At 67.9% G+C, this 25,095-nt stretch overlaps 5 protein-coding genes across 5 annotated transcripts; 3 read left to right on the forward strand and 2 right to left on the reverse strand.

Moving 5' to 3' along the window:
- Nucleotides 1-7,647: 7,647 nt before the first annotated feature.
- EMIHUDRAFT_468087 (hypothetical protein) lies at nt 7,648-11,303 on the reverse strand (the record flags this gene model as incomplete). The annotated part of the gene is made up of 9 exons (XM_005784108.1): nt 7,648-7,863; nt 8,032-8,380; nt 8,476-8,694; nt 8,779-8,848; nt 8,921-9,047; nt 9,160-9,413; nt 9,485-9,557; nt 10,065-10,310; nt 10,893-11,303. The coding sequence occupies 9 exons, from the start codon at nt 11,301-11,303 to the stop codon at nt 7,648-7,650; spliced, it is 1,965 nt and encodes a 654-aa protein (XP_005784165.1).
- A 315-nt stretch (nt 11,304-11,618) lies between these two features.
- Nucleotides 11,619-15,308, forward strand: EMIHUDRAFT_442069 (hypothetical protein). The gene is made up of 3 exons (XM_005784109.1): nt 11,619-12,302; nt 12,377-12,549; nt 12,629-15,308. Exons 1-3 carry the CDS (start codon nt 11,701-11,703, stop codon nt 15,130-15,132), a joined length of 3,279 nt encoding a protein of 1,092 aa, XP_005784166.1. The 5' UTR covers nt 11,619-11,700; the 3' UTR covers nt 15,133-15,308.
- Nucleotides 15,309-16,294: 986 nt separating this feature from the next.
- On the forward strand, nt 16,295-17,814 carry CRY2 (Deoxyribodipyrimidine photolyase/cryptochrome; the record flags this gene model as incomplete). The annotated part of the gene is made up of 2 exons (XM_005784110.1): nt 16,295-17,404; nt 17,455-17,814. Coding segments are annotated over 2 exons (1,470 nt in total), but the record flags the coding sequence as incomplete, so codon positions are not given.
- A 1,093-nt stretch (nt 17,815-18,907) lies between these two features.
- DLD1 (putative dihydrolipoamide dehydrogenase 1) lies at nt 18,908-21,868 on the forward strand. Its single transcript, XM_005784111.1, has 12 exons — nt 18,908-19,256; nt 19,462-19,489; nt 19,559-19,631; nt 19,851-19,911; nt 20,025-20,160; nt 20,232-20,272; nt 20,351-20,437; nt 20,512-20,568; nt 20,640-20,690; nt 20,774-20,861; nt 20,930-21,061; nt 21,148-21,868. The coding sequence occupies exons 1-12, from the start codon at nt 18,924-18,926 to the stop codon at nt 21,546-21,548; spliced, it is 1,488 nt and encodes a 495-aa protein (XP_005784168.1). The 5' UTR covers nt 18,908-18,923; the 3' UTR covers nt 21,549-21,868.
- Nucleotides 21,869-22,165: 297 nt separating this feature from the next.
- On the reverse strand, nt 22,166-24,222 carry EMIHUDRAFT_112566 (hypothetical protein; the record flags this gene model as incomplete). Its single annotated transcript, XM_005784112.1, has 7 exons — nt 22,166-22,615; nt 22,827-22,855; nt 22,885-22,967; nt 23,041-23,219; nt 23,272-23,334; nt 23,415-23,645; nt 23,689-24,222. The coding sequence occupies 7 exons, from the start codon at nt 24,220-24,222 to the stop codon at nt 22,166-22,168; spliced, it is 1,569 nt and encodes a 522-aa protein (XP_005784169.1).
- Nucleotides 24,223-25,095: the final 873 nt, after the last annotated feature.

Raw genomic sequence — 25,095 nt, forward strand, 5'->3', positions numbered from 1 at the left:
CCTAACCCTAACCCTAACCCTAACCCTAACCCTAAGCCTAACCCTAACCCTAACCCTAACCCTAACCCTAACCCTAACCCTAACCCTAACCCTAACCCTAACCCTAACCCTAACCCTAACCCTAACCCTAACCCTAACCCTAACCCTAACCCTAACCCTAACCCTAACCCTAACCCTAACCCTAACCCTAACCCTAACCCTAACCCTAACCCTAACCCTAACCCTAACCCTAACCCTAACCCTAACCCTAACCCTAACCCTAACCCTAACCCTAACCCTAACCCTAACCCTAACCCTAACCCTAACCCTAACCCTAACCCTAACCCTAACCCTAACCCTAACCCTAACCCTAACCCTAACCCTAACCCTAACCCTAACCCTAACCCTAACCCTAACCCTAACCCTAACCCTAACCCTAACCCTAACCCTAACCCTAACCCTAACCCTAACCCTAACCCTAACCCTAACCCTAACCCTAACCCTAACCCTAACCCTAACCCTAACCCTAACCCTAACCCTAACCCTAACCCTAACCCTAACCCTAACCCTAACCCTAACCCTAACCCTAACCCTAACCCTAACCCTAACCCTAACCCTAACCCTAACCCTAACCCTAACCCTAACCCTAACCCTAACCCTAACCCTAACCCTAACCCTAACCCTAACCCTAACCCTAACCCTAACCCTAACCCTAACCCTAACCCTAACCCTAACCCTAACCCTAACCCTAACCCTAACCCTAACCCTAACCCTAACCCTAACCCTAACCCTAACCCTAACCCTAACCCTAACCCTAACCCTAACCCTAACCCTAACCCTAACCCTAACCCTAACCCTAACCCTAACCCTAACCCTAACCCTAACCCTAACCCTAACCCTAACCCTAACCCTAACCCTAACCCTAACCCTAACCCTAACCCTAACCCTAACCCTAACCCTAACCCTAACCCTAACCCTAACCCTAACCCTAACCCTAACCCTAACCCTAACCCTAACCCTAACCCTAACCCTAACCCTAACCCTAACCCTAACCCTAACCCTAACCCTAACCCTAACCCTAACCCTAACCCTAACCCTAACCCTAACCCTAACCCTAACCCTAACCCTAACCCTAACCCTAACCCTAACCCTAACCCTAACCCTAACCCTAACCCTAACCCTAACCCTAACCCTAACCCTAACCCTAACCCTAACCCTAACCCTAACCCTAACCCTAACCCTAACCCTAACCCTAACCCTAACCCTAACCCTAACCCTAACCCTAACCCTAACCCTAACCCTAACCCTAACCCTAGTGATTTTGGAGGTGTCTAGCACCAGTATTCAAGCTTGGCCAGCCATTTCTGAGCCATTATCTCACTTTGGGCCGCCCTCCTGGAGGTGCCCGCCGCCCCTTGCCTAGCTCAGCCGGAGGCGCGGCCAAGGACTTGGCTGACCAAATCTCAGCTGGCCAAGCTTGGGGGAGTGATTTTGGAGGTGTCTAGCACCAGTATCCAAGCTTGGCCAGCCATTTCTGAGCCATTATCTCACTTTGGGCCGCCCTCCTGGAGGTGCCCGCCGCCCCTTGCCTAGCTCAGCCGGAGGCGCGGCCAAGGACTTGGCTGATCAAATCTCAGCTGGCCAAGCTTGGGGGAGTGATTTTGGAGGTGTCTAGCACCAGTATCCAAGCTTGGCCAGCCAATCCTGAGCCATTATCTCACTTTGGGCCGCCCTCCTGGAGGTGCCCGCCGCCCCTTGCCTAGCTCAGCCGGAGGCGCGGCCAAGGACTTGGCTGACCAAATCTCAGCTGGCCAAGCTTGGGGGAGTGATTTTGGAGGTGTCTAGCACCAGTATCCAAGCTTGGCCAGCCATTTCTGAGCCATTATCTCACTTTGGGCCGCCCTCCTGGAGGTGCCCGCCGCCCCTCCCATGGCTCGGCCGGAGGCGCGGCCAAGGACTTGGCTGACCAAATCTCAGCTGGCCAAGCTTGGGGGGGTGCTTTTGGAGGTGTCTAGCACCAGTATCCAAGCTTGGCCAGCCAATCCTGAGCCATTATCTCACTTTGGGCCGCCCTCCTGGAGGTGCCCGCCTCCCCTTGCATGGCTTGGCCGAAGGCGAGGCCAAGGACTTGACTGACCAAATCTCAGCTGGCCAAGCTTGGGGGAGTGCTTTTGGAGGTGTCTAGCACCAGTATCCAAGCTTGGCCGGCCAATTTTGAGCCGGCCAAGCTTTGGGCCAGCCTGCTGCAGGTGATCCGGGCCACATTCTGACCTTGGCCGGCCAAGGTTGGAAAGTTGCAAAGTGGGCCGGCCAAGCCCAGAATCAGCCGGCCTAGCTTGGAATGGCAGCCTTCAAGGTGGCCTGAAGCTGGAATGTAGCTTGGCCAGAGGAAAAGAGGCAGAAATCACACCTGGCCAGAGCTGACGATGGCCAAAATGACCAAAAACGGCCACAAATGCACTTGCCCAAGAAGGCCCCAAAATGGCTCAGAATGGCTCAAAAGGGCTGGCCAAGGCCGGCCCAGACAGAAATAGCCAGGAATTTGATGATGAAGCTAAGCCAAACAAAGCAAAGCCGCCAAAAACGGCCAAAAACGGCCGAGAGCGGATGCCTCAGCAAAGACAGAAAAGGCCAAAAAAGGACAGAAAGAGAGACAGAAGGAGAAGAAGAAGGAGAAGATGAAGCAAAAACTAACCCTAACCCTAACCCTAACCCTAACCCTAACCCTAACCCTAACCCTAACCCTAACCCTAACCCTAACCCTAACCCTAACCCTAACCCTAACCCTAACCCTAACCCTAACCCTAACCCTAACCCTAACCCTAACCCTAACCCGACAGCCATAGTCCTATCCCTAACCCTAGCTCGACAGCCATAGCCCTAACCCTAACCCTAGCTCGACAGCCATAGCCCTAACCCTAACCCTAGCTCGACAGCCATATCCCTAACCCTAACCCTAGCTCGCGTGGTTGCCAACATAAGGCCAGCGACCATGCGACCAAAAACCCTATATGGTCGCCAACATGGTCGCCAACTTGCGACCACGGTCACGACCACTCTGGTCGCGCTATAAACGTAGCCCCCAAGGTAACCCTAGCTCGCCAGCGACGTGGTCGCCAACATACGACCACGGTCACGACCACTTTGGTCGCGTGGTCGCCAACATAAGGCCAGCGACCATGCGACCAAAAACCCTATATGGTCGCCAACATACGACCACGGTCACGACCACTCTGGTCGCCGGTCGTGAACATACGGCCAGCGACCACGCGAAGCTCGAGCTTCGAAGCTCGCGGGGGCCAAGCCAACCCTCCCGCCCTCTAGTCCCGTTTATTACGTAGTCATACTGTGCCAGAGGCTGCGCCTCTGGCACCTTTTGGCCATTCTGAACAGAATGGTGTTTGTTTTCGAGAGCTCATTCCTTCACCGTCACTAAGTAACTTCCGGCTGAACGCGTCGAGTCGCCAACTTGCGACCACGGCCACGACCACTCTGGTCGCGTGGTCGCCAACATGCGACCAGCGACCACGCGACCAAAAACCCTATATGGTCGCCAACATACGGCCAGCTGGTCGCGTGGTCGCCAACTTGCGACCACGGCCACGACCACTCTGGTCGCGTGGTCGCCAACATGCGACCAGCGACCATCGCGCTGTTGCTCGTGCACGGCCATTGGGCTGCGTGCGCGCTTCATGTCCGTGTGTGTGCTCCCGAGGAGTGTGGAGAGGCATTGCCTCTCGTCCGCCGCGCCGCCGCGGGACTCACGTGCGGACCGCCGTGAAGCGAGTTCTTTGACTAATATCACATGTTGGGAGACTGATGGGTACAAAGCATAGATCGTCAATCGACGCGTCGCGCCGTTGCCGATCCGCACACCGAGGCTCTTGGGTGGCGGGCCCCAGCTCTTCACAACGAACCTGGTTCGGACCACAGTTTCCCAGTTCCGAGAAGGCGCGCGTGCCCGTGCCGGCGCAGCTCGGCAGTCTAGAGCCCAAACCCGCACGGCCAACAACCGAGGCGGCGCGCGTCGTCCGTCGCCCATGCAGCCGCCTCCGATCGAGCGGCTGCAGTCGCTCCGCGAGGCAGTCACGCGCGTTTACCGGCCCTCGGACTCGCCGCCACAGCTTGGCGACGACAAGTGCGCGCTCGACCGGGCCTTGGACGGCCTCACGCTGTGTCCGACTCGAGTGGCCGCTCTGGCAGAGGCTCTCCTCCAGGACGGCTGCTCGCTGCGGCTGCTCGCGATGGCGACGGTGCTCCTATCAAACCTCTGCGGCGAGGCGGCCGATGCAAACGAGCTGCTCCGAGCCGCGCCGGCGCTCTTCCAGACAGGCCTCGGCAGCCCAAACCGGGAGGTCCGCGTGCGCGTGTTGGCTCTGCTCACACGGCTTGCGCCTCGCTGGACCGCGGCGTCGGGCGGCGCATCTCCCCCGGACCTTCAGGCGCTGCTCGAGGGAGCGCTGCCGCGGCTGGTCGCGCTGCTGTCCGAGCGCTCAGCGGCCCCGGCAGCCGACGCGGCGGCCGAGGGCTTGCGCGCCCTCTGCCGAGGGAAGGGCCTCGCATTGTGCCGGCGGTGGGGCCTCGCGGCGAGCCTCGACGCGCTGCCGCTCCGGTGCCGCTCCGGTGCCGAGGCGGGCCCGGCGCTTGCCGACCTCTTGCTGCGCCTTGGCCGCGTCGGCGCCGAGGTCTGGCGATGGCGCTCATGTCCAGGACGCGTCCGTGACGCGTCGACAGCGTCCCGTAGGCGCCGCGTCGGAGTTTGGCGAGTCGCTCGCCGCCGCGTTCGGCGTCGGCTCTTGCGGGAGCGTGCACAGCAGTGTCGCACCCGCTCGGAGCGGTGCTCGGTACTCGGACGCCGCGATGGTGTGGGAGGGCGGCGCAGGCGGCGCAGAGACGAGCCTGCACGAGCCTCTGGGCCCTCCCTGAACAACCTCTGATCCCTCCTGTAGGCGGCGCACAGACCAGCTTGTGGCTGAGTCTCGTCCTCCTCGAGCAGCGCGCACCGGGCTGGGCCGCCCTGCTCCGCGAGCGTTGCGCCGCCGCAGCTTCGGCCGTTGGCGCCGTGGAGGACGGGGAGGCAGAGGCAGCAGCGGAGGCGGAGGCAGCAGCGGAGGCGGCGGCGGCGCAGCCTCTCGTGTGGCGCGTCTCGCCGGCGCAAGCGGGCGTGCTCGGCGAGCCCTCCTGCCGATGCCTCTACCGGCTCGCTGCTAGCGGCTCCGCCGCCGTCGCCCCGCCACTCACCTCCCGCGCGCTCGTCGAGGCTGCGCGCGCGCTCGGCTGCGTCCCCCTCCTCCTCGAGCGGCCTCTCGACGCGGCGGGAATGAGGCCGCTCCAGGTCGCACTCGCGCGCGCGGCGGACCCGCCCAGCCTCGGCTGCGAAGACGTCTGCTTCGAGCTGCCGTGCGGCGAGGTGGTGCACGCCCACCGCAGCCTCCTCGCCGCACGGTCCGAGTACTTCGAGCGCATGCTTCGGTGGGACGAGGGAGCATCCGCCGGGGCCGACGGCGCGGGCGCGCTGCCCGACGGCGCGGGCGCGCTGCCCGAGCCACCGCCTCGCCAGCGCGTGCGCGTCTGCAGCGGCTCGAGCCGCTCGTTCCGCCTTCTTCTCCGGCACGTGTACAGCGGACACGCCCTCGCGGGCTCTTGCGCTCCCGAGACGCGGCCGCTCTCCGTCGCGCACGCTCTCGAGCTGTGCGCCTTTGGGCGGCTGTACATGCTGCCTTCGCTGGTGGAGGAGGCGAGGCCCCTCGTCGCCGCTGCCATGTCGGCCGACGAGTTTGTGCCTGCTCTCCTCCTCTGCCAGGAGCAGGGCGCCGAAGACGAGGCGCAGGCCGTCTTTGAGTGGGCGGTGGCGCATTACGACGAGGTTGTGGACGCGCTCGAGCGAGGAGGGGCGCGCTCAGCTTTGATAGACGAGGATGACATCAGGGCATTGCGAGAGCAGCTGAGGGCTGCGATGCTGCAGGCCAGGTATGGGTTGTGAAGAGCGTGCGGTGTGTTGATGTGAGATGTGTTTCCGAGTCTCCCATATCTCGTCAAGGTGTCGATGTACGATGACCCGCTGGGTAAAAAAGTCGAAATAAATAAGGAGCATGCTGCATGGCGCTCTCATGCGTCATGGAGGGCGGTCGCACAGTTGCACCCGCTCGCCAATGCACAGCATGCAGGCCTGCGGCGTGCGGGCTGGGCACTGACGACGGCCAGCGAGCGAATAGACAGTGTACAGTCAGGCCGTCCGTCTCGTCATCACACCCCCACACCACAGACAGCGGGTCGGGGTCCAGGCACTCGACACACGACAGATCCCCAAGCGAGAGTCTGGGAGAGCACCGCAAGCGCACAAGGGGCGCCGCACTGGGCCCCTGGCGCCTCATCACGCAGCCCCCGGCCGGTTTGCGCTCCTGTCGTGGCAATACAGAGCCCGATCAGGCGACGCCGGCTCTCATTCGGCGTGCCGCGCCGTCGTCGTCGCGTTCGCCCGTGCCGCCGGCCGGAGCAAAGAGGAGCTTGATCGCCTCCATGTCCGAGTCGTGGTAGAGGCGGAGGCCGCTGGCGAAAAAGTCGTCGTAGTCGGCGGCCGTTGGCCAGGAGTAGTAGCCCTCCTCGACGGTCGGGCGGTGCTCAAACACGCGCCCGCAGGTGCCAGCCGCGAGTCGGTCGACCTCCTCGAGCATCATGCGCACGCCCTCGCGGCCCATCGCGAGCCGGATGCCGAGCAGAGAGTCGCCGGGCGTCGTCTCCACCTCAGCGGTGTCCACCACCTCGCCCGTGTCGATGCCAGTGTCAGAGATGCGGTGCAGCGTCATCGTCTGCCGCACGTCGCCCTGCAGCATCGCTCTCAGGTCGACGTACAAGCCTCTGTACTTTGGCAGAGCGCCGGGGTGCATGTTGAGCACTCCCAACGGCGCGACCGCGATGAGGTCCTCCTTGAGGATGTGCTGGAAGCGAGCCGAAAAGATCAGGTCGGGTGCGAGCGCCCTGACCTCCGCCAGGTGGTAGTTGATGGACTTATTTTTCACGGCTGTGATTACGCCAACGTCGTCGGATGCCCTCAACTCCTCCCAGGTCCGGTATGCTCCCGGCCCGCGATTCGCCGCAGGGGTGCGCTCCAGAAACGGAAAGATGCTCTTGGTCCACACGCTGGTCTCGTGCGGCCCGACCATCTCAGCGCACCGCTGCGCACCCTCCGAGCGAGGCTCATCGTTGGAGAGAAAGACTGAGAGGCGGTGTCCCCTTGCTGTGAGCTGTTTGAGAGCGACGTTGACCGCGATGCAGCCCTTGATGTCCGGCGTGGTGCAGATGAGGACGTGCATCGCAGATCTCGCGCGCCGCGCAAGCGCCAGCCTCTCCCTCGCCTTGACGCGCGTCCTCGCCGCAACGACCTTGGCCACGCGGCGGGCGGGCACCGAGGATGGAAGTGTTGTAAAACGCGGCGTCGTGGGGGGCCATTTTGACGACACCGCCGAGGGCACGTAGCATCGATACTCGATTTGCCGGCTAATAGATAAAGTCGCCGCCGCGTCCGTGCTCAGACACAGACAGACGACGGCCCCTGGCCCTGCACACGAGGCTGCGGCCTGCTATCTGTGCCCTGCTCTCTCACCCTCACAATCCAAAGAGAGAAAAACCCAAACCTGAGAGAGAACAACCACAGAACCAGCCAAATCATCACTTGTTGGCTGCCCTGCGGCTACTTAATGCCATGAAGATGGTCTCGATGGCGTCGGGTTCCTGCTGCAGCGTCGCCGGCAGACGCTCCAGCTCCGCCGGACGCGGCAGCACGCGGCCATCCGAGTGGCGTCTGGGGAGGTAGGCGTGCGAATCGAGCATCGCGCCGACGTAGGTGAAACGCGTCCAGACCTTTGCCATCTCGCGCCGCATCGCCTCGCGGCGAGAGGCCGGCACGGCGCGCAGCAGCGCGTCGAGGCGCTCGACGTCCTTCTCGGCCACGCGCAGCGTGAAGCGGTCGTACTGCAGCAGCGACTCGAACGGCATGTGCACATTGTCCATGATGATGACGGCGATGCAGCCGTGCCGCACCGCGTCGTCCACTCGCGAGGACCAGCCGTCGCCGCCGGGCGGGACGATGCAAAATTCGGACGTCGAGAGGTCTCGGCCGTAGTCGCCGCCGCGGTTGCCAACCAGCCTCCAGCCGTCCTTGCCGCGAAAGGCGGCGACCAAGCGGTGGCGGATGCCGCGCGAGTACTTTGCAGGCTCGTTGCCAGCCAGGTTGCCCGAGAAATACGCCAGCGTCTTGCGCGGCGGCGACGGCGAGCCGGGCGGGCGCAGGAAGGGCGAGGAGGTCAGCGCCGAGGGCGGCTTGAAGACGGGCACCACGATGTCCTTGGCCGGGTCGTAGCACGGGTGGTGCCCAATCATGCGCCGCGAGCCGCCTTCGAAGCTGCGGCGGCGAGGCGAGCGCGTGTGAGGCAAGCGCCGGGGAGTGCCGCTCGAGAGAGACGGCCGCAGCGAGCGGCTGGGAGAGTGCCGCCGCACCTCCAGACGGCTCCGTCGGGAGCTCGGATCGAGCTCTTCCAGTCCGACTCCCAATTGTCGGCCATGTAGCGCGAGGAGGAGTGCGGCTGCGCGTCCATGCGGCCCCAGTGGGAGAGGATGATCGCGTTCGCGGCGACGCCGCGCGGGGCCCAGCAGCCGCCCTCGTCGTGGGAGAGCAGGACGATGTGGTCGCGGCCGGCCGACCTGTCCCAGTGAGGCCTGCAGCGGCGAGGAGGCAACCGCGGGGTGAGGGGCGAGAAGAGGGGGCGGGGAGGGAGGGAGGGAAGGGGGGGGGGTACGTGCCCGAGGGCGCGCACGCGGTCGACGGCGTCCGACAGCATGCGCATCGCGGTCACGGGCCGCATCGGGAAACCTGAGAGGAGGGTGCAGCGTGACTTGCGCAGCTGGCCGCATCTCGGCCGCATCTCGGCCGCATCTCGGCCGCCTCTCTGGTAGTCGGCCGGGCCGGTGTAGTCGTACACGGGCAGGATGGCGCAGGAGAGGTAGGTTGGGATGTAGAAGAAATCGGCGTCGTCAGGGCTGGCCACACGGTGCGGCGAGCGCAGCAGCGCCTCAAGCGGGACGGGAAGGAGGGCGTGGATCGGGGAGCGAGAGTGCGGGAGTGGCGCGAGGGTGGTGGCAAGCGGCGGGCGGCGGCAGGCGGGCGGACAAGGCAGGGAGCACCTCATGCAGCGCCACGTCGACGGTGTAGGCGTAGCCGCCGTTCCAGTCGGTGGTGTTGGAGAAAGTGAATGCGCGCGGCGTGCACACGTTGCGACCGGCGCGGTACTGCAGGATGAGAGAAGTGTGCTCGGGCAAATCGTACACAAACAGCCGCGGCGACGGCCCGCCCCCTCTGGCGCGCCGCGCGGCGTGGTTTGGATGGAGGACCACTCCGCCCCGCTCGACGGTGAGCGAACAGTCGACGCCAAAGAAGCCTACGCCGCGATCGCGATCACCGGTGAGAGCGCCGCGCCGCGCGCCCGGAGCCCACCGCCTCCGCAGCCACCTTCGTCGCAGCGGCAGAAGCCGCCCGTCCGGCTGCAGATGCCGCGGCCCGAGCACTGGTTGAGGCAAAACGCCTACGGGGCGTGTCCTGGACGTGTCCTGGACATGTCCTCGACGTGCCCTGGCGGACGGTGAGCACTGGCTGAGGCAAACGCCTCGTGGGGCTGGTCGCACAGCGGCCCGCCGAGCCCGTCGTACGAGCACCAGCACTGGGCCGCCGGCGTCTCGCCGCGCTCCGCCTCGCACCACGCCTACCCTCGGCTCATCCCGGCTCATCTCGGCTCGGTCTCGCGGCGCGCTCCGCCTCGCGGCGCTGCCTTCTCGCCGCGCGCCGCCGCGGCTCTGCCCGCCGCCGGGATGACGCGCCCGGCCTCCCACGTGCGCCGTGCGGCCCCCTTGCGGAAGAGCGCGCCGGCGCGGGCGGCGCGCACGGCGCCGACGTCTCCTGCAGCGCGCCTTAGCTCCGCCATCGCCTCTCTCTCCAGCCTGTCCGCCTCCCGCCTCCCGCCCGCCCGCCTCCCGCCCGCCCGCCTCCCGCCCTCCCGCCGCTGCCGCCCTCCCCACGGCCCGCTGTGCGGCACCTCCCCGTACCTCGCCGCCCCAACCTCGACCCGCGGCGCCTCCGCCGCGCCCGCGAACCAGAAGCGCCGCAGCGCCGCCGCCCGCAGCTCCGGCCGCGCGGCGTAGAGGGCTCGCAGCGCGTCGTAGGCGCCCCGCCGCTTCTTCTGCTCGCGCTGGCCGGCCGGGTTGTCGCGCGGGTGCGGCTTGACGATGGCGGCGAGCGCCTCGGAGCCGTTTGGCCACAGGGCGGGCTCCTCGAGGTGCGCCTAGGAAGGGTCCGGGAAGGGTCCGGGAAGGGTCCGGGAAGGTGGAGCGGGCTGGTCGGGGTGCGCCGGAAGCTGCAGCGCCGCGAAGGCGCCGAGGGGCATGTGCCTCGGCTGGCACGACTCGCCCATCGGCCGCTCCCGCAGCTTGCCCGGGCACCAGCAGAAGCCGGTCGCCTCGTCGCACTCGCCGGCGCAGTGCGACGCCATCCAGAGGCCGTCGTTGGGTCCGTTGCAGGGCCGCGGGTTGCGCGACTCGCACGCAGACCTACGGGGAGGGCTCCGAGGAGGCTGGAAGGAACTCCCCCGCTCGCCTGTCGAGCGGCTCGCTCGCCCCAACCCGTTCGAGCCGGCCTCGCACGCGCACGCGCCGGACTGCAAGTTGCAGACGCCACGCCCGTGGCAGCTCGGGTGGCGGCAGCGCCGGACGGGAGCGCGTCGGAGCTCGCGGAGCCTGTCGCGCGGCGCGTCTGCGCCCGCGGCGCCACGCCGCGCCAGGAAGGCCTCGCAAGCCCGCGCGTCGATCACCAAGGCGCAGCGAGGGGAGGGAGGCGGCAGGCGGCGGCGCGGCAGCGGCGTCGGCACCGGCGGTGGCGGCGGCGGCGGCGGCGGCGGCGGCGGCGGCGAGGCAGACCGTGGTGGCGGAGGCGGAGGCGGAGGCCACGCTGATGGCGGTGGGGGCGGAGGCGACGGTCGCGACAGCGGCAGCGGCTTTGGTGGCGGCGAGGCCGCAGCACGGGACACGTGCTGCCGCTCCAGTCGAGAGGAGGCGCGATCGGGCCGTGCGGAGCGAGCCGCCTGCGGCGCCGCAGGCGGCTCGCTCTTCGACAGCCAGACGATGCTCGCCGCAAATGCCGCGAGGAGCAGCGAGAGGAAGACGGCGAGCTGGAAGCAGCGGCCAAACCTGCTGCTGTCGCCATGGCTGCGGGAGCGCCGCACCTCAGGCGAGAGCAGCGACTCGGACTCCTCTAATACGTCGTCGGGCAGCGTGGACATCTGGGCGCGGCCGACTAAGGTATGTCGTTGATCCGAGGCAGACAGGGGGAGGCGGCGCTGGTCGGAAGCGACAGCGGTGGCGGCAGCCAAGTCCGCGGCCGTTGTTTTCTTTTCGCTTTCATGTTGTAAAGCTCTCGCACCGGCAGGATTCCTTGGGGAGGGACGGTGGGCGGCCTGGTCGCCGACTCCGTGAACTCTGAGGAGCTCAGAGCAGACTCACACTTTCAGAGTTCGGAGCTCCGGAGCTCCGCGCTGCTGGTTCTCACAAACGCTGTTGCGAGAGGGACAACAAATTCTTTTTTGGAGCGGGCCAGGCGCGACCTTGTCCCGCGGCGGCCCACCTCCCTCGTGCCCATCCCACCTCGACATTGCTTCCAGTGGTCTGAAGCGGCCCGCCATGGCGCAGCCATCCGGCTCTGGCCTTGACGGGCAGGACGACCCAGCCGCGTGGATCCGCGGCCTCGGTATCGAGGCGCTCCTCCTCGAGGCGCTGACCTCGCACGATCGGGAGTGCGGGCTGGCGGGCATCGCAAAGGCCGGCCCGTCGGCGGCCCGCGAGGCAGTCGCCGCCCTCGGCATAGCGGACCTGATCGCCAAGGCCGTCGACGCTCTTCCTCCTGCGCCGCTCGCCGAGACCGTTTCCTCGCCGCCTCCGCTCTTCCCGACTCTGTCCTGCTCCTTCTCGGACGTCGCAAGCGAGCAGGCGACGGCCGGCGGCGGGCCCTTTCGCGACGTGACTCGCGGCGTGGCGGCCCGGACACCGCTCACAATCAACGCCCGCTCTGCCGAGTCGTTTGAGACGGAGCTCTTCGTGGGCCGCTGCCTGCTGCTGCTGCGGCCGGCGCGGCGCGAGGAGGACGTCTTCTACTCGGAGCGGCTGTTTGACGGGCGCAGCCGCGGGCTTGAGATGCAGGTGCAGGGCCGCTTCAAGCGCCGCCCGAGCGGCACCGTCTACCTCGGCGGCGAGGTGACCGAGCGGATGCAGCTCGGCCTCGTGACGCGCGGCCCTCTCTGCAAGCGCTCCCCGCCCGCGGGGCCTCCCCTGCACCTTGTCGAGTGTGCTCGGTGGATAGGCGCGGCCTCTCCAAGCTCATCCTGCAGCTGCTCGTCAAGTTCAACCCGCCCGGGATGCACTACTCCTTCGGCGACCGCGAGGGCCGCATGCTGCCGCACATCGTCCTCCCGCTCTGGCGCGCCGTCGACCGGCTCGTCGCCTCGCCGCCCGGCACGGCGCCGCCCGAGCTCGGCAGCACCGCTCACCGCTCAGCCGGAGGCGTCCCGTGGGCGGAGCACTGCCGGCACCCTCCTCGGATGCCTTCCTGTAGGCGTCCCGCTGGACGAGTCGGAGGCGGCGCGAAGCGCGCGCAAGGGCGGCGCGTCGCTCGGCGAGTGGGACCCGTCCTTCACCTACTCCTTCTCCTTCAACACGGGCTACATCGACCTGCCGCACTGGAAGCTGCACCGGCTGCCGATGCGCGACGTCTACCTCTCCTCCTTCTGGAGCGACTCGGACCTGCGGCTGGTCGTGTACGAGGACGCGCCGGGCGGCGGCCACGCGTGGCGCGCAAACAGGTACGCGCTCTGCGTCCGGATCACGCACTCGCCCGCGGGCGGCGGCGGCAGCAGGCGGCAGTCGTCCTCCCGGCGGCTGGCGGCCGCGGCCGCGGCGAGGGCGTCGGAGAACGACGTTGGCGACGAGGCGGACGGCGAGGGAGGCGAGGGGAACTCCGCCGCCCTCGCCGCGTCCTCCGCTGCTCTCGCCGCGGCCGGCGCGGCGACGCTCGGTGTGACGCTGCCGCACGCCGAGCCAGCCTCGTCGGCGGCCGACTCGGCGGCCGACTCGCCGCTGCCGGTCACTCCCGACGCGGTTTCGGACGAGGACTCGTCGGAGGAGGGCGAGCCGCCCGCCGACCCGCTGGCTGAAGATGTCACAGGAGAGCCTTCCTCCGAAGCCGCGGCGGCGGCAGCGCAAGGCGACATCGGGGCGGCGGGCGGCGTGGCCCCCTCGGCGGCGCTCGCCGCCCTCGCCTCCGCCTCCATCCCGGCGCGCCTCGTCTCGCGAGACGGGCGCGGCCGGCCGAAGAAGAGCTACCTCGTCGTCGCCGCGGGCAAGACGCACGTCCGCAGCTCCGGCGCCATCAAGGCGGCGGTGCGCGCAGGCCGGCGGGGCCGTCCCGCGCCAGCCTTGGGGCGGGACGGCGACGACTCGGACGAGGGCGGCGGCGCGGGCGACGGCGAGGGGAGCGGCCCCTCGGCGCGCCTCAGCACCGCGGAGCGGAAGCGCCGCGCCGCAGAGCGCCGCGTGCGGAGCACCTTTGCCGCGCCGCCGCCGCCGTCGACGCGAGCGGGCGCCGCACTCGCCGCGTCTGCCGCCGCGCTGCTGCGGCGCAGCGAAGGGGACGCGGCGTTCCTGGCGCCCGGCCGCGGCGGCCGAAAGGCGGCGGCGGCGGCGGCGGACGGCGCGGTTTGCATAAGTGGCAGCGTCGCTTTTGGGGAATGCGAGGGCTGCTTTGTCGAGATGGGCGCCGTGCTCACAACTCGCGCGCTGTACTTGTCCGAGGCGAACGTGGGCAGCGGCGGTGCAAGTCTCGTGCTGGCGCTCCCCGCCCTTCTCTGCGCCAGCCGGATGGACCCTTCCCTCTCCCCCTTCCCCGACCGGCCTCTTCTCCTCGTCGCCACCGTCGCCCGCCAGTACTGCCTCCTTCTCCACTCCTCGCTCGTCGCCGACCAGTGGCTCGCCGCCCTCCGCAACCTGCGGGTGCCCGTCGATGATGGCGACGGCGGCGACGGCGCCACGGCCGCGCCCGCCGCTGGCAGCGGCCCCGCCGCCGGTGGCGCTCCCGCGGCGGCCGCGGCGAGCGACGAGCCCTCGCTCTCTCTGCAGCAGTTTGGCTTCCGGCCGAGCATCTTCACGCGCAAGGGCGGCCGGCTGGTGCTCAACGGCCGGCGGCTCCTCTTCCAGCCGGAGCTCGCCGCCGCCTCGCGCCTCGACGCGTGCGAGTGCGCCGCGCGCGCGCTGCGGCTCGCGCTGGCGCTCGACGAGGCGGAGCCTCTCTCGTCGCCGAGGCTGGTTGCCTTTCTGGACGCCGCCTCCTCGCTCAAGGCTGTGCGGCTCGACGGGCTCGACGAGGAGCAGAAGCTCGCCTTCTTCCTCAACGTCTACCACACCATGATCCAGCACGCGTACTCGCTGCTCGGCCCGCCCTCCTCGCTGCTCAAGGCGATCTCCTTCTTCAACACCATCGCCTACCAGGTCGGCGGCGACGTCTTCACCCTCGCGGAGCTCGAGCACAACGTGCTGCGCGCGCCCTCGTGCCGCCCAAAGTCCTTCTTCTCCAAGTGGGTCCTCCCAAAGTCGAGCTACAGCTTCGCCCTCACCACCGCCGACTACCGCCTCAACTTTGCCCTCTCCTGCGGCTCCGCCTCGGGGCTCGCCACGGTGCCCGTCTACCAGCCCGCACTCCTCGGCGCGCAGCTCGACGCCGTCGCGAGCGCCTTCCTCGCTCGCACCGTCGCCGTCTCCTGCCGCAGCGGCGGCGGTGGCGGCGGCGGCGATGCGGCAGTGGCGCTCACACTGCCCAAGTTGTTCCAGTGGTACGCCAGGGACTTTGGGAGCGGAAAGCACGCGATGGAGGGCGCGGCGGTTGCGATGGAGTTCTTGCGCGGCCCCGAGCGCGAGCTGCTGCGCTCGCGGCTTGCTCAGGAGCAAAAGCCTGACCTCGAGATTCGGTACGCGCCCTTCTCCTTTGCTTGCTCGCGCCTGATCGAGCTCGAGGTCGGTCGTGAGAGCTCTGGTCGGCGGATCAGCGGCGGCGGCCCGGGCGGGTGAGCCATCGGAGCGGGGGCAGTGACCGTTCATCAAAGACGCCGCGACAATATGTCCAATACCGCGGTCCGATGTTGTTCCTGGTCATTCCCTCTCCAGACCGCCCATAAATCTCTGTCCACCTGTCGATATGCATTTACGCGAACGATTCTCTACTATTATAACAGTCAATACAGTGGACAAAGGATACTCGCCGTGACGGCGCACGTTTGGCCCAGGTATCCCGAAATCCCGATGTGCGATGACCGATGTTGTCGCTCAACCGCCCCACGCCACGCCGCTTGCGGCGGTCCTATTCCCAGCTCGCGAGGGAGTTTTGTTGTAAAATTCTAAAATTCTCTTACTGCCAGTGCGCGCCAGTCCCGTGCCGAGTGTGTGCGCGAGCGGTTGCCTTGCCGCAATATCCGGAAAATTTCTGAAAGCGAGAGTTTGCCGGGAAAATTCTTTTGCAAAGCCGCCACTTCTCAGACTTCCGACCAAGCCCGACCCCCAGTCGACTGTGGGTGCAATCGTCTTCCCGACCAGCCCGACCAGTCGACTGTGGGTGCAATCGTCACTCCTGTCGCCGCGCCGCTGTCCAGCGCATAGCTGCCTCACCGCGCCGCTGTCCAGGCGGCGACGGAGACGAGAGGCGACGGACTGAAGCGCCCGAGAAGCGCACGCCAAGCCCTGACGTCGGTCGCGGTGGCAACCCGAGAGCATGGACGACGATGCGCTGCTCGAGGCCGCCCTGCTCGAGTCTGCAGCACTCCACCGCGAGGAGGCGATGCTGGCCGCTGCGATCGCCGAGTCGCAAGAGCTGCCGTCCGTCCCAGCGACACCGCCCACCACGCTCAGCCCACCATCCGTTCGCCGCAACACGAGGAACGCGCCAGCAGCAGTGCTCGACTCGTCCGCCGGTCGCACCATCCGCCCGGCCGCCTCGAACCCGGCCAGGCAGCGCCGCCTGCAGCAGCGGGAGCAGCAGCGGGAGCAGCAGTGTCGGCTCGCTCCCACGGCGGCGCCTCCCGAGTCGTCGGGCGCACCTCCAAAGCCGCCCGAGCGCGCGCCGCGCCCGAGGCTCACGGCTCCTCTCCACGGCCAGGAGCACCCATCCTGGAGGCTGCCCGAGCTGCTGCCGCCGGTGGCGAGGGCCACGCCTCCGCCCTCCGCTGCGCCGCCAGTCATCGTGTGGCTCCGGGCGGGCGACATGCGGCTGACCGACAACCCCGCCCTGCACGCGGCGGCGGAAAGCGGCAACCCGGTGATCCCTGTCTTCATCCAGCCGCCCCGGTGCGAGGAGGGCGGCTGGCCGCTGGCCGGTGCCGCCGCCTACTGGCTGCACCACTCCCTCGTCGCGCTGCAGCACTCGCTCTCCCGCCTCGGCTCCGCCGTCGTTGTCCGCCGCGCCGCCGACTGCGGCGGCTCCTCCGCCGCCGCGCTCGCCGCCCTCGCGGCAGAGAGCGGGTCGCGGCGCGTGTACTACAACGCCTCCTTCGAGCCGTGGCTGGTCCGCCGCGACGAGGCGCTCGAGCAGGAGCTGGCGAGCCAGGGCGTGCGCGCCAAGCGGTGCGCCGGCAACGTGCTCTACCACCCCGAGGACGCGCGGCCGGACGAGCGCACCGCGGCGCACGGCTTCGGCTCGGTCGGCTTCTTCCTCGCCGCGGTGGCGACCCTGCCGCCGCCGCCGCCGCCCCTGCCGCCGCCCCGTCGCCTCAAGCCGCCCGCGGCCTGGCCGCACAGCCTCCCGCTCTCGGAGCTGGGCTACGGGCGGCTGCCGGTGCGACCGGACGGGACGGTCGAGGACTGGGCGGCGGGCATCCGCAGGTCGTGGGCGGTCGGCGAGATCGGCGCGCAGCGGGCGCTCGAGGCGTTTGTGAGCGGCGGCATCCAGCGCTTCGAGGGCCGCGAGCGGTTCCGCGCCGACCAGGCAAACACAGCCGCAATCTCGCCGCATCTGCGCTTCGGAGAGCTCTCCGCTCGGGCGGTGCTGCACTCGGTGCGCGAGCGAGCGAGCGCGCCCACCTTTCTCCGCCGGCTCGCCTGGCGCGACCTGGCGTACTGGGCGCTCTGGCGCTTCCCCCACCTGCCCAGCCGCCCCTTCCGGCCGTGGTTCGAGGCGCAGGCGTGGAGCTCCGACCAGCCGGCGCTCGAGGCGTGGCAGGCGGGCGCCACGGGCTTCCCGCTGGTGGACGCCGCGATGGCGCAGCTGTGGGCGACGGGCTGGATGCCAAACTACATGCGCCACGTCGTCGCCGGCTTCCTGGTCGAGTTCCTCAACCTCGACTGGAGGCGCGTCCTCCCTTGCCCTCCCTTGCCCCACCGCCGTGTGTGTGTGTGGAGAAGTTCAGCTTGCCTGTACCCAGGCACGGCCTCCGCTGGTTCGACTACACGCTCGTCGACGCAGACACGGCCATCAACGCCTACATGTGGCAGAACGGGGGCCACTCGGGCATGGACCAGTGGAACTTTGTCATGCACCCCGTCTTTGCGGCAAAGTCGTGCGACCCGGAGGGCGACTACGTGCGCCGGTGGCTGCCGCAGCTGGCCGCGCTGCCGGTCGAGTACATCCACTGCCCGTGGGAGGCGCCGTTCGCCCTGCGCGCGGCTGCCGGCGTCGTGCTCGGCGGCAACTACCCGAAGCGGATTCTCGACGACCTGGAGGCGGCGCGGCGCGCCTCGCACGCGGCGGTGATGGCGGTGCGGCGAGGGCCGGCGAGGGGCCAGGTGCTCCCGAGCGGGCACGAGTGGCTGGCCCTCGACAACGGCGTGCGCGCCACGCTCATCACCCGCGAAGACTACCGCGAGGGCACCCTCTCGCGCGACGGCGAGCTCATCACCGGCGACAAGATCCGGACGCGGCAGTCGGCGGACGACAAATGGGACGCGCGGCGCCGCGAGCGCACCGACTTCTTGTCGCGGGCGCTGGGCGACGCGGCGCGCGAGCACCAGGCGGCGGCGAGGCGAGGCGGCGGCGGCGGTGGCGACGGCGTCTCGGACGCCCGCGGCCGTGGGAAGGGGCGCGGGAGGGGCCGCGCCGGCGGCCGCGGCGGCCGTTCGAACACCGCGGCCGTCATCCCGAGGCCCGCAGCTTGGGGGTAGGTAGGACACTGAGCACCGTACGGAATGTGTGTGTGACTGGGGCCCCCCCCCTTTTTTTTCCGTTTTTTTTTTTTCCCCCTTCTTCTCCAAAGGGGTTTGGGTTTTTTTTGGGCCCCCCCCCCCCCCCCCCCCCCCCCCGACTCACCCACACCACCACCACAAAGAAAAGCGCATCGATGTCGCTCCTCACGACTCGTGAACATGGTCAGCAGTCCACCTGTGACACCGGGGTGTATATGTACGTGCATGTAGGTTTGTGTGTAGGTATATGTACGTGCGTGTATATGTGCGGACGTGAGCCACACCCCTTGCCACAAAACTCGTAAAAAAGCGCGCGAGGAGCGGTGCCGGTGGGCGGGACGGCGGACGATCTGCGACGATGTGTTGTGTGTGTTGTGTGTGTTGCGTGTGTGTGTGTGTTGCGTGTGCGTGTGTGTGTGTGTGTGTGTGCGTGTGCGTGTGTGTGTGTGTGTGTGTGTGTGTGTGTGTGTGTGTGTGTGTGTGTGTGTGTGTGAGTGTGATGAGGAGGGGGGGAGGGTCGGTCAGCTGCGCAGAGTATGTGGGCCCGGCCTGATGCGCAGAGAGCGGAAACTCCCGGGACGGGGCAGTTCCGCTCCAAGGTTGAGACGTAAAGCAGGGCGAACATCTGTCTTCACGGCGAACGCGGATCCTCGCACCGTCCTTCGGCCTTCGCCGACTCGCACATTCCTTTTATGCTCGGCCGCTCCCTCGCCCGCGCCGTGCGCCCGCGCCTGTCCCGAGGCCTCGCCACCGGTGAGACCTACGACATGGTCGTCATCGGCGGCGGCCCGGGCGGCTACCCGACCGCCATCAAGGCGGGCCAACTTGGCATGAAAGTCGCCTGCATAGAGATGCGAGGACGGCTGGGCGGCACGTGCCTCAATGTGGGGTGCATCCCGTCCAAGGCGCTGCTGCACTCCTCGCACCTGTATGAGGAGGCAGCGAAAGGGTGGGGTCCGCACGGCATCTCCGCCGACAACGTCAAGATGGACCTTGACAAGCTGATGAAGCACAAAGCGAAGACGGCGCCGCGCCTCTCCCTCCCCGCCATCCCCCGTCGGACCCACGCACACACATGCCCGCCCCCCTCCCCGCGAAGAGACTGAGGCGCCGCGGCTCCTCTCTCGGCGCCCCCTCCAAGCCCTCCTACCTCCCCCTCTCACTGCCCCTCACGCGCCCACGCCGTGCGCCGCCGGCCGCTCACTCCCTGCCTGCGGCCTGCGCGCTCAGGTGACGGGTCTGACTGGCGGCATTGAGGGTGCCGCCGCGCGGAACGTCGTCGGCCTCGGTCGGGAAGCGGCTCGAGCGCGCGCCACCCTCCCCGTAGGTCTCTTCAAGAAGTACAAGGTCGACTACTTCAAGGGGAAGGGAGAGATCACCGCGCCGGGCTCGGTCGCCATGTGCGCGGCTCACGTGCCAATGCCTCACTCCCTCCGCCTCACTCCCTCCGCCGACCGCCCCCTCGCTGCGCCCCCGCCGCACACAGCAGCAGCCTCCTCTCTCGCCGCGCCTGCCCTGCTGCCCTCTCGCCACCCGCACCGCCTCGCCGCCGCTGATCACCGCTGCTGCCGATCGCCGCCGCTGATCGCCGCCGCTGCTCACCGCCGCGCCTCCCGCAGGCACCCGATGGAGGGCGGCCCCGCGCAGACGCTGTCCACGAAGAACATCGTCATCGCGACGGTGCCCGCCGCCAGTCCACTGCGTCCGCCTCCGCCGCGCTGCCCCCGCCCCGCCCCGCCCCTCGACCTCGCCCACCGCCCGCCGCCCCGCGACACAACGCCGCCCCGCACCAGGGCTCCGTGCCGGCCGGTGTGCCTGGGGCGACGGTGACGGTGGACAACGACGCCAAGGTGATCGTCGACTCGACAGGCTGCCTCGACCTTGAGAAGATCCCGGAGAAGCTCATTGTCATCGGCGCCGGCGTCATCGGTGCCGCCGCCGCCTCGCACAAGCAGAGAGCGGCGCTCCCCCGTCACGCCTTGACTCCGGCACCTCCGCAGGCCTCGAGATGGGCTCCGTGTGGCGGCGGCTCGGCACCGAGGCGCCGCTCGCCGCCTCCGACCCCCCCCCCCCCTCCCCCCCGCCCGCCCGCCCACGCCCCTTCCGCGCGCGAGGGCAGGTGACCGTCGTCGAGTACCTCGACCGCATCACGCCCGGCATCGACGACGAGATCGCAAAGAAGTTCAAGCAGATCCTCGAGAAGCAGGCGTGGGCAGGGCCTGGGGGGAGGCCGGCCCCTCGGGCTAGCGCGGCGAGCGGAGCCGCCACCCCGCGCCGCAGGGCATGAAGTTCAAGATGGGCTACGCCGTCAAGTCGGCCACCAACGAGGGCGGCAAGGTGACTGCGCACGCAGAGAGGGGAGGAGGCGGCAGTAGCGCCGCCTGACCTGGGAGCGGCTCCCTCCGTAGGGCAAGCTGGTGATGGACCCGGTCGGCGGCGGAGCGACTGAGACGCTCGAGGCGGACGCCACCCTCCTCTCTCCCCGCCGCCCTCCTCTCTCCCCGCCGTCCTCCTCTCTCCCACCCGTCACGCCCCGCCGCAGGCTGACGTGATCCTCTCCGCGACCGGCCGCGTGCCGTACACGGAGGGGCTCGGCGCCGAGAACGTTGGCGTCAAGCTGGGGGCTCGCGGCGCGGAGATTCGACTCGTCCCGCGGGGCGCCCTCGAACGCGCCTCACCACCCCGCTGCCTGGCGCAGGCATGGTCGAGATCGACGACCACTTCGCCACCAACGTGCCGGGCATCTACGCGATCGGCGACGCCGTGCGCGGCGCCATGCTTGCGCACAAGGCCGAGGAGGAGGGCATCGCCATCGCGGAGCAGCTGGCGGGTGCTTGCGCCGTCCTCGCCGCGGCAACCTTGCCCACCCCCCACCCTCGTGCCCGTCCTGACGGCCGCCCGCTCTCCTCGTCGCAGGCCTGGGCGGGCACGTCAACTACGACGCGATCCCGGGCGTCATCTACACGCACCCGGAGGTTGCGTCTGTGGGCAAGACGGAGGAGCAGCTCAAGGGGGAGGGGGTCGCCTACAAAGTGGGCACGTTCCCCTTCATGGCCAACTCGCGCGCGCGCGCCATGGCGGACGCCGACGGTCTCGTCAAGTTCCTGATCCAAGATGGCGGCGCTCACGACGGTATGGTGCTCGGCATCCACATCATCGCCTCCAACGCGGGCGAGATGATCGCCGAGGGCGTGCTCGCGATGGAGTACGGCGCCTCCGCCGAGGACATCGGCCGCACTTGCCACGCTCACCCGACCATGTCCGAGGCGTTCAAGGAGGCCGCCATGTCGGCCTACGGCAAGCCCATCCACTTCTAAGCTGCTCCGTCTACACACTACCACAGCGTTCGAGCCAACACCGCGCACAGCCGGGCTGGCTGTGCGCGCGCCGAGGGAGGGAAAGAGAGGGGAGGTGGTGCGGGGAAGAGAGCCTCTATGCGCGATGCGATGTTGAGATGCACCATCCTTCTGCTTTCACCCGTGTGCGGGGCGCGCGCAGCGCAACCGCCCCCGCTCGCCCCCGCCCCCAGGGCCCCGGCCCCGCTGCTCGCACCCCCCTCTCTCGACACTATAGTCGTCTATATACTTGATTGCGGGTCGAGGTGCTCAAGCTCACACTGTGCTCAAGCCTCAAGAAAGCGCAAAGAGCACAAAGCTCAAAACAGTCACACACACAAAATTCAAAAACACCGTGTCTGGCGCGTGGCGCGTGGCGGTGTGTGCGGTGTCGTGCGTATTTCCGCGGCACGCGATTTTGCTCCCGCGCGCGGTTGAACGAATTCTCGCATAAACACAACAGTACGAGACGAGAACGACATTCGCGACGAGCGCGCAGCCCGCGGGCGGGAGACGGGGAGAGCATATCTCAAGAGCTCTCAAAGACATGTAGGTGGCCGCGCGCAAGCGTGGCAGCAGCAAATAGACAGTGGATGGCGCTACTCCTCTCCGGAGAGCGACTTGAGCAGGACTAGCTGCTCGAGGCACTCCTGCACCACCGAGTCGGGCGTCGACGCGCCCGAGGTGACGCCGATCCGAGCCGGCCGGTCGAGCGGCAAAAAGTCGGTGGTGGTGACCACCTCGCCCTCGACGGTCCTGTGCGTGATGGTGCCGTCGGCGGCGATGCAGGACGCCTCGTTGATGTGGTAGCCCGTCATGCCCGCCGCGATTGGGATCTCGAGCAGGTGCGCCGTGTTGGACGAGTCCCAGCCGCCGACCACGAGGACAAAGTCGAGCGCGGCGGCCGACTCGGGATCCGACATCTCGGTGATCGCGTCCTGCCGCACTTGCGTGGCGTCGCAGATCGTGTCGAAGGCGGCGAAGTTCTCGGCGGCGTGCTCCGGCCCGTACGCCTGGATCATCGCCTTCTCGAGGAGCTTGCCGATCGCCTGCCGACGGCGGGGCGGGGGGAGGGGGTGCGGGGCGGGGGTGCGGGGGGGTGCGGGGCGGGGGTGCGGGGCGGGGGTGCGGGGCCGGGGGTGCGGGGCGGGGGTGCTCGGCCGGGGCTGCGGAGCGAGGTTGCTGGGCCGGGCCTGCCGGGCGGGGGTTGCGCCGCGGGGCGTCCCGGGCCGGGTTTCCTGTTCCGGGGGGAAGGCCCACCCCGTTGGGGAAATATCGAAAGGCCAATCCTAAGGGGGCCGTCCTCGAGGGATTGGACCGCCCCCGCCTGCATTCTCCTTCTTGTACATCGTGGTCTGGTTCGCGACGCCAATCTTCTTCAGGTGCTTCTTCGGGTCGAACCTAAAGGCAGCCACCGCCGGCACACTCGTGCGCGGGGGGAGCCGCCTCTGCGAAAGGGCGGCGGCGGCGCCACCCCTCCGAGACGGCATTCTTGTACTTGTCGAGGAGCTCCTCGTCGGTGAGCGCGCCCTCCTCCCCCATGATGTAGGCTGCGATCTCGCGCGCCTCCTCGAGGTCCTTGATGATGATGTAGTGCTGCGCCATCGACGCCGTCGCGACCGACTCCTCGTGCGCCCACTTGCCGTGGATCACCTGTGTGGGGGGGCGGAGGGGGCGGTAACGCGGAGAGGGGCGAGGGGCCCACCCTCCGCGCGCGCGGCACCGAAGTCATCTGCTTCTGCGCGTGCTTGTCCACCGTCGTCCACACCTGCGGCTCGAAGGGCGGAGGAGCGGGCTGGAGGGCCGTCCCGCGGCGGAGGGCGCCTCGGGGCCTCTCGCCTTTGAGACCCACGGGCAAGTGGTGTCGACCACGGTCACGCCCCGCTGGTCGAGCATCTGCATCTCCTCGAGCGAGGCGCCTACCGACCGCCCACGCGAGGTGAGCGAGGGAGGCGCCGCCGGGCCGCCGGGGCGGCTGCGAGGGCCACCAAACGCGGGCAGGATGACCACGTCCCCGTCCTCAATGTCGCCAAAGCGCTTCCCCTCCTCGGTCTGCTCGATGAAGTTGATGTCCATGTCCTGGGCGGGAGGTGCGGCCGCGTGAGCGCCCTCTCTCGCCCACCACCCGGCACCCCCGCCCTATCCCGCCGGCGCCCGGGCGGCGGCGCGCCTTGAGCAGTCCGTTGACGCCGGGGTTGTGGATGAGCTCGTTGGTGATGTGCATCGGCCGGTCGGGGTACGCGTCGCGCGCCGCCCACGCGAGCTCGATCGAGCGCTCCACGCCCCAGCAGAAGCCGTACTCCTGCGCGAGCTGAAAGGTGATGGCGCGGCTGCCCTCCCCTTTGACCAGCTCGCGCGTGGTGCCCTCCTTCATCTGCTGGACGAGGTCCGAGGCGAAGGCCTGCGACATCTTCTCCGCCACGGCCGTGTGCGTCGATCGCTCGAACGGCGCGTTGCCGCGCTTGTACTTGTCCTGCGACATGATCCGCCGCCGCTCCGCGCGCTTGTCGAGCTCGCCCGGCCGCACCTTGTCGAGCTTGGTCACGCCGTCGGCGGCGAGCGCCGGCGGCGGCGAGCGCGGCGCGGCGCCCGCGCACCGCGGGGAGCCGACCTGCCAGCCGACGGCGGCAGCGACGAGAGCCGCGAGAGCGCTCATTGGGTGTGGAGCCACAAAAGAATTCTTGTGGGTGCCTCAAAGCCCTGATACAAGAAAACCCCTTTACGTGCCGTGCCGCGCCCTCACCGGAAACTCGAGCGAGCCCAAGCAGCGCCGGGACGCTCCTCTCCACCGTGATGCTCCTCGCCATCATCGTCACCACGACGTGGCTGCGGACGGGCGTCGCCCACGACATCGTGCGCCCGCTCTCCAACGTCGCCGAGATCCCTGCCTCGCCTGCCAGGAGCGGCGTCAAGCTCCTCGCTGGGCAGGTGCGCGGGTAGAGCTCTCCACCTTCGTTTCCGTCGGATGAATTATGTGGAATCGTACCCCTCGGTGGTTCCAAACCTATTCAAAAATGGACGCTTACAGAAGTCGGCAAAAATTCAACCGACAACCGTCCCACAACAACATCGATTGCGAGAGAAGAGGAGTGACTCTTGCTCAAAGTGCACAAAGGGTGGCGCGATTTCGGTTGAAATTCGCATCACCACTCGCCGCCTCTCGCCGCCGATCGATGACGAAGAGGAAGACCGAAGAGAGATGGGCCCAGGTAGGAGGCTCCACGCCACCTTTGACTCGCGTCGTGCCACCTGACTCTCGCCTGGAGAGGCCTCTTAGCCGAGGCACACGTGGCAATCGCCACGTGCGCCACCAGGGATTTCGGCCATTTTAGAGCCTTTTGCACAAAAATGCAGGTGGCTTTAGCCACTTGCTCCATGAGCAAAACAGTGCAAAAAGCACCTGGAGCAGATGGCTTACGCCGCCTGTGGACATGGGCAAAACAGTGCAAAAAGCACCTGGAGTAGATCTGGAGTAGATTCCAAACGCCGCCTGTGGCCATGTGAGCGCTCGGGTGGCGCCAAGGGCTTC

Source organism: Emiliania huxleyi, assembly GCF_000372725.1.
Source record: "Emiliania huxleyi CCMP1516 chromosome Unknown EMIHUscaffold_172, whole genome shotgun sequence".
Taxonomy (NCBI): Eukaryota; Haptophyta; order Isochrysidales; family Noelaerhabdaceae; genus Emiliania; species Emiliania huxleyi.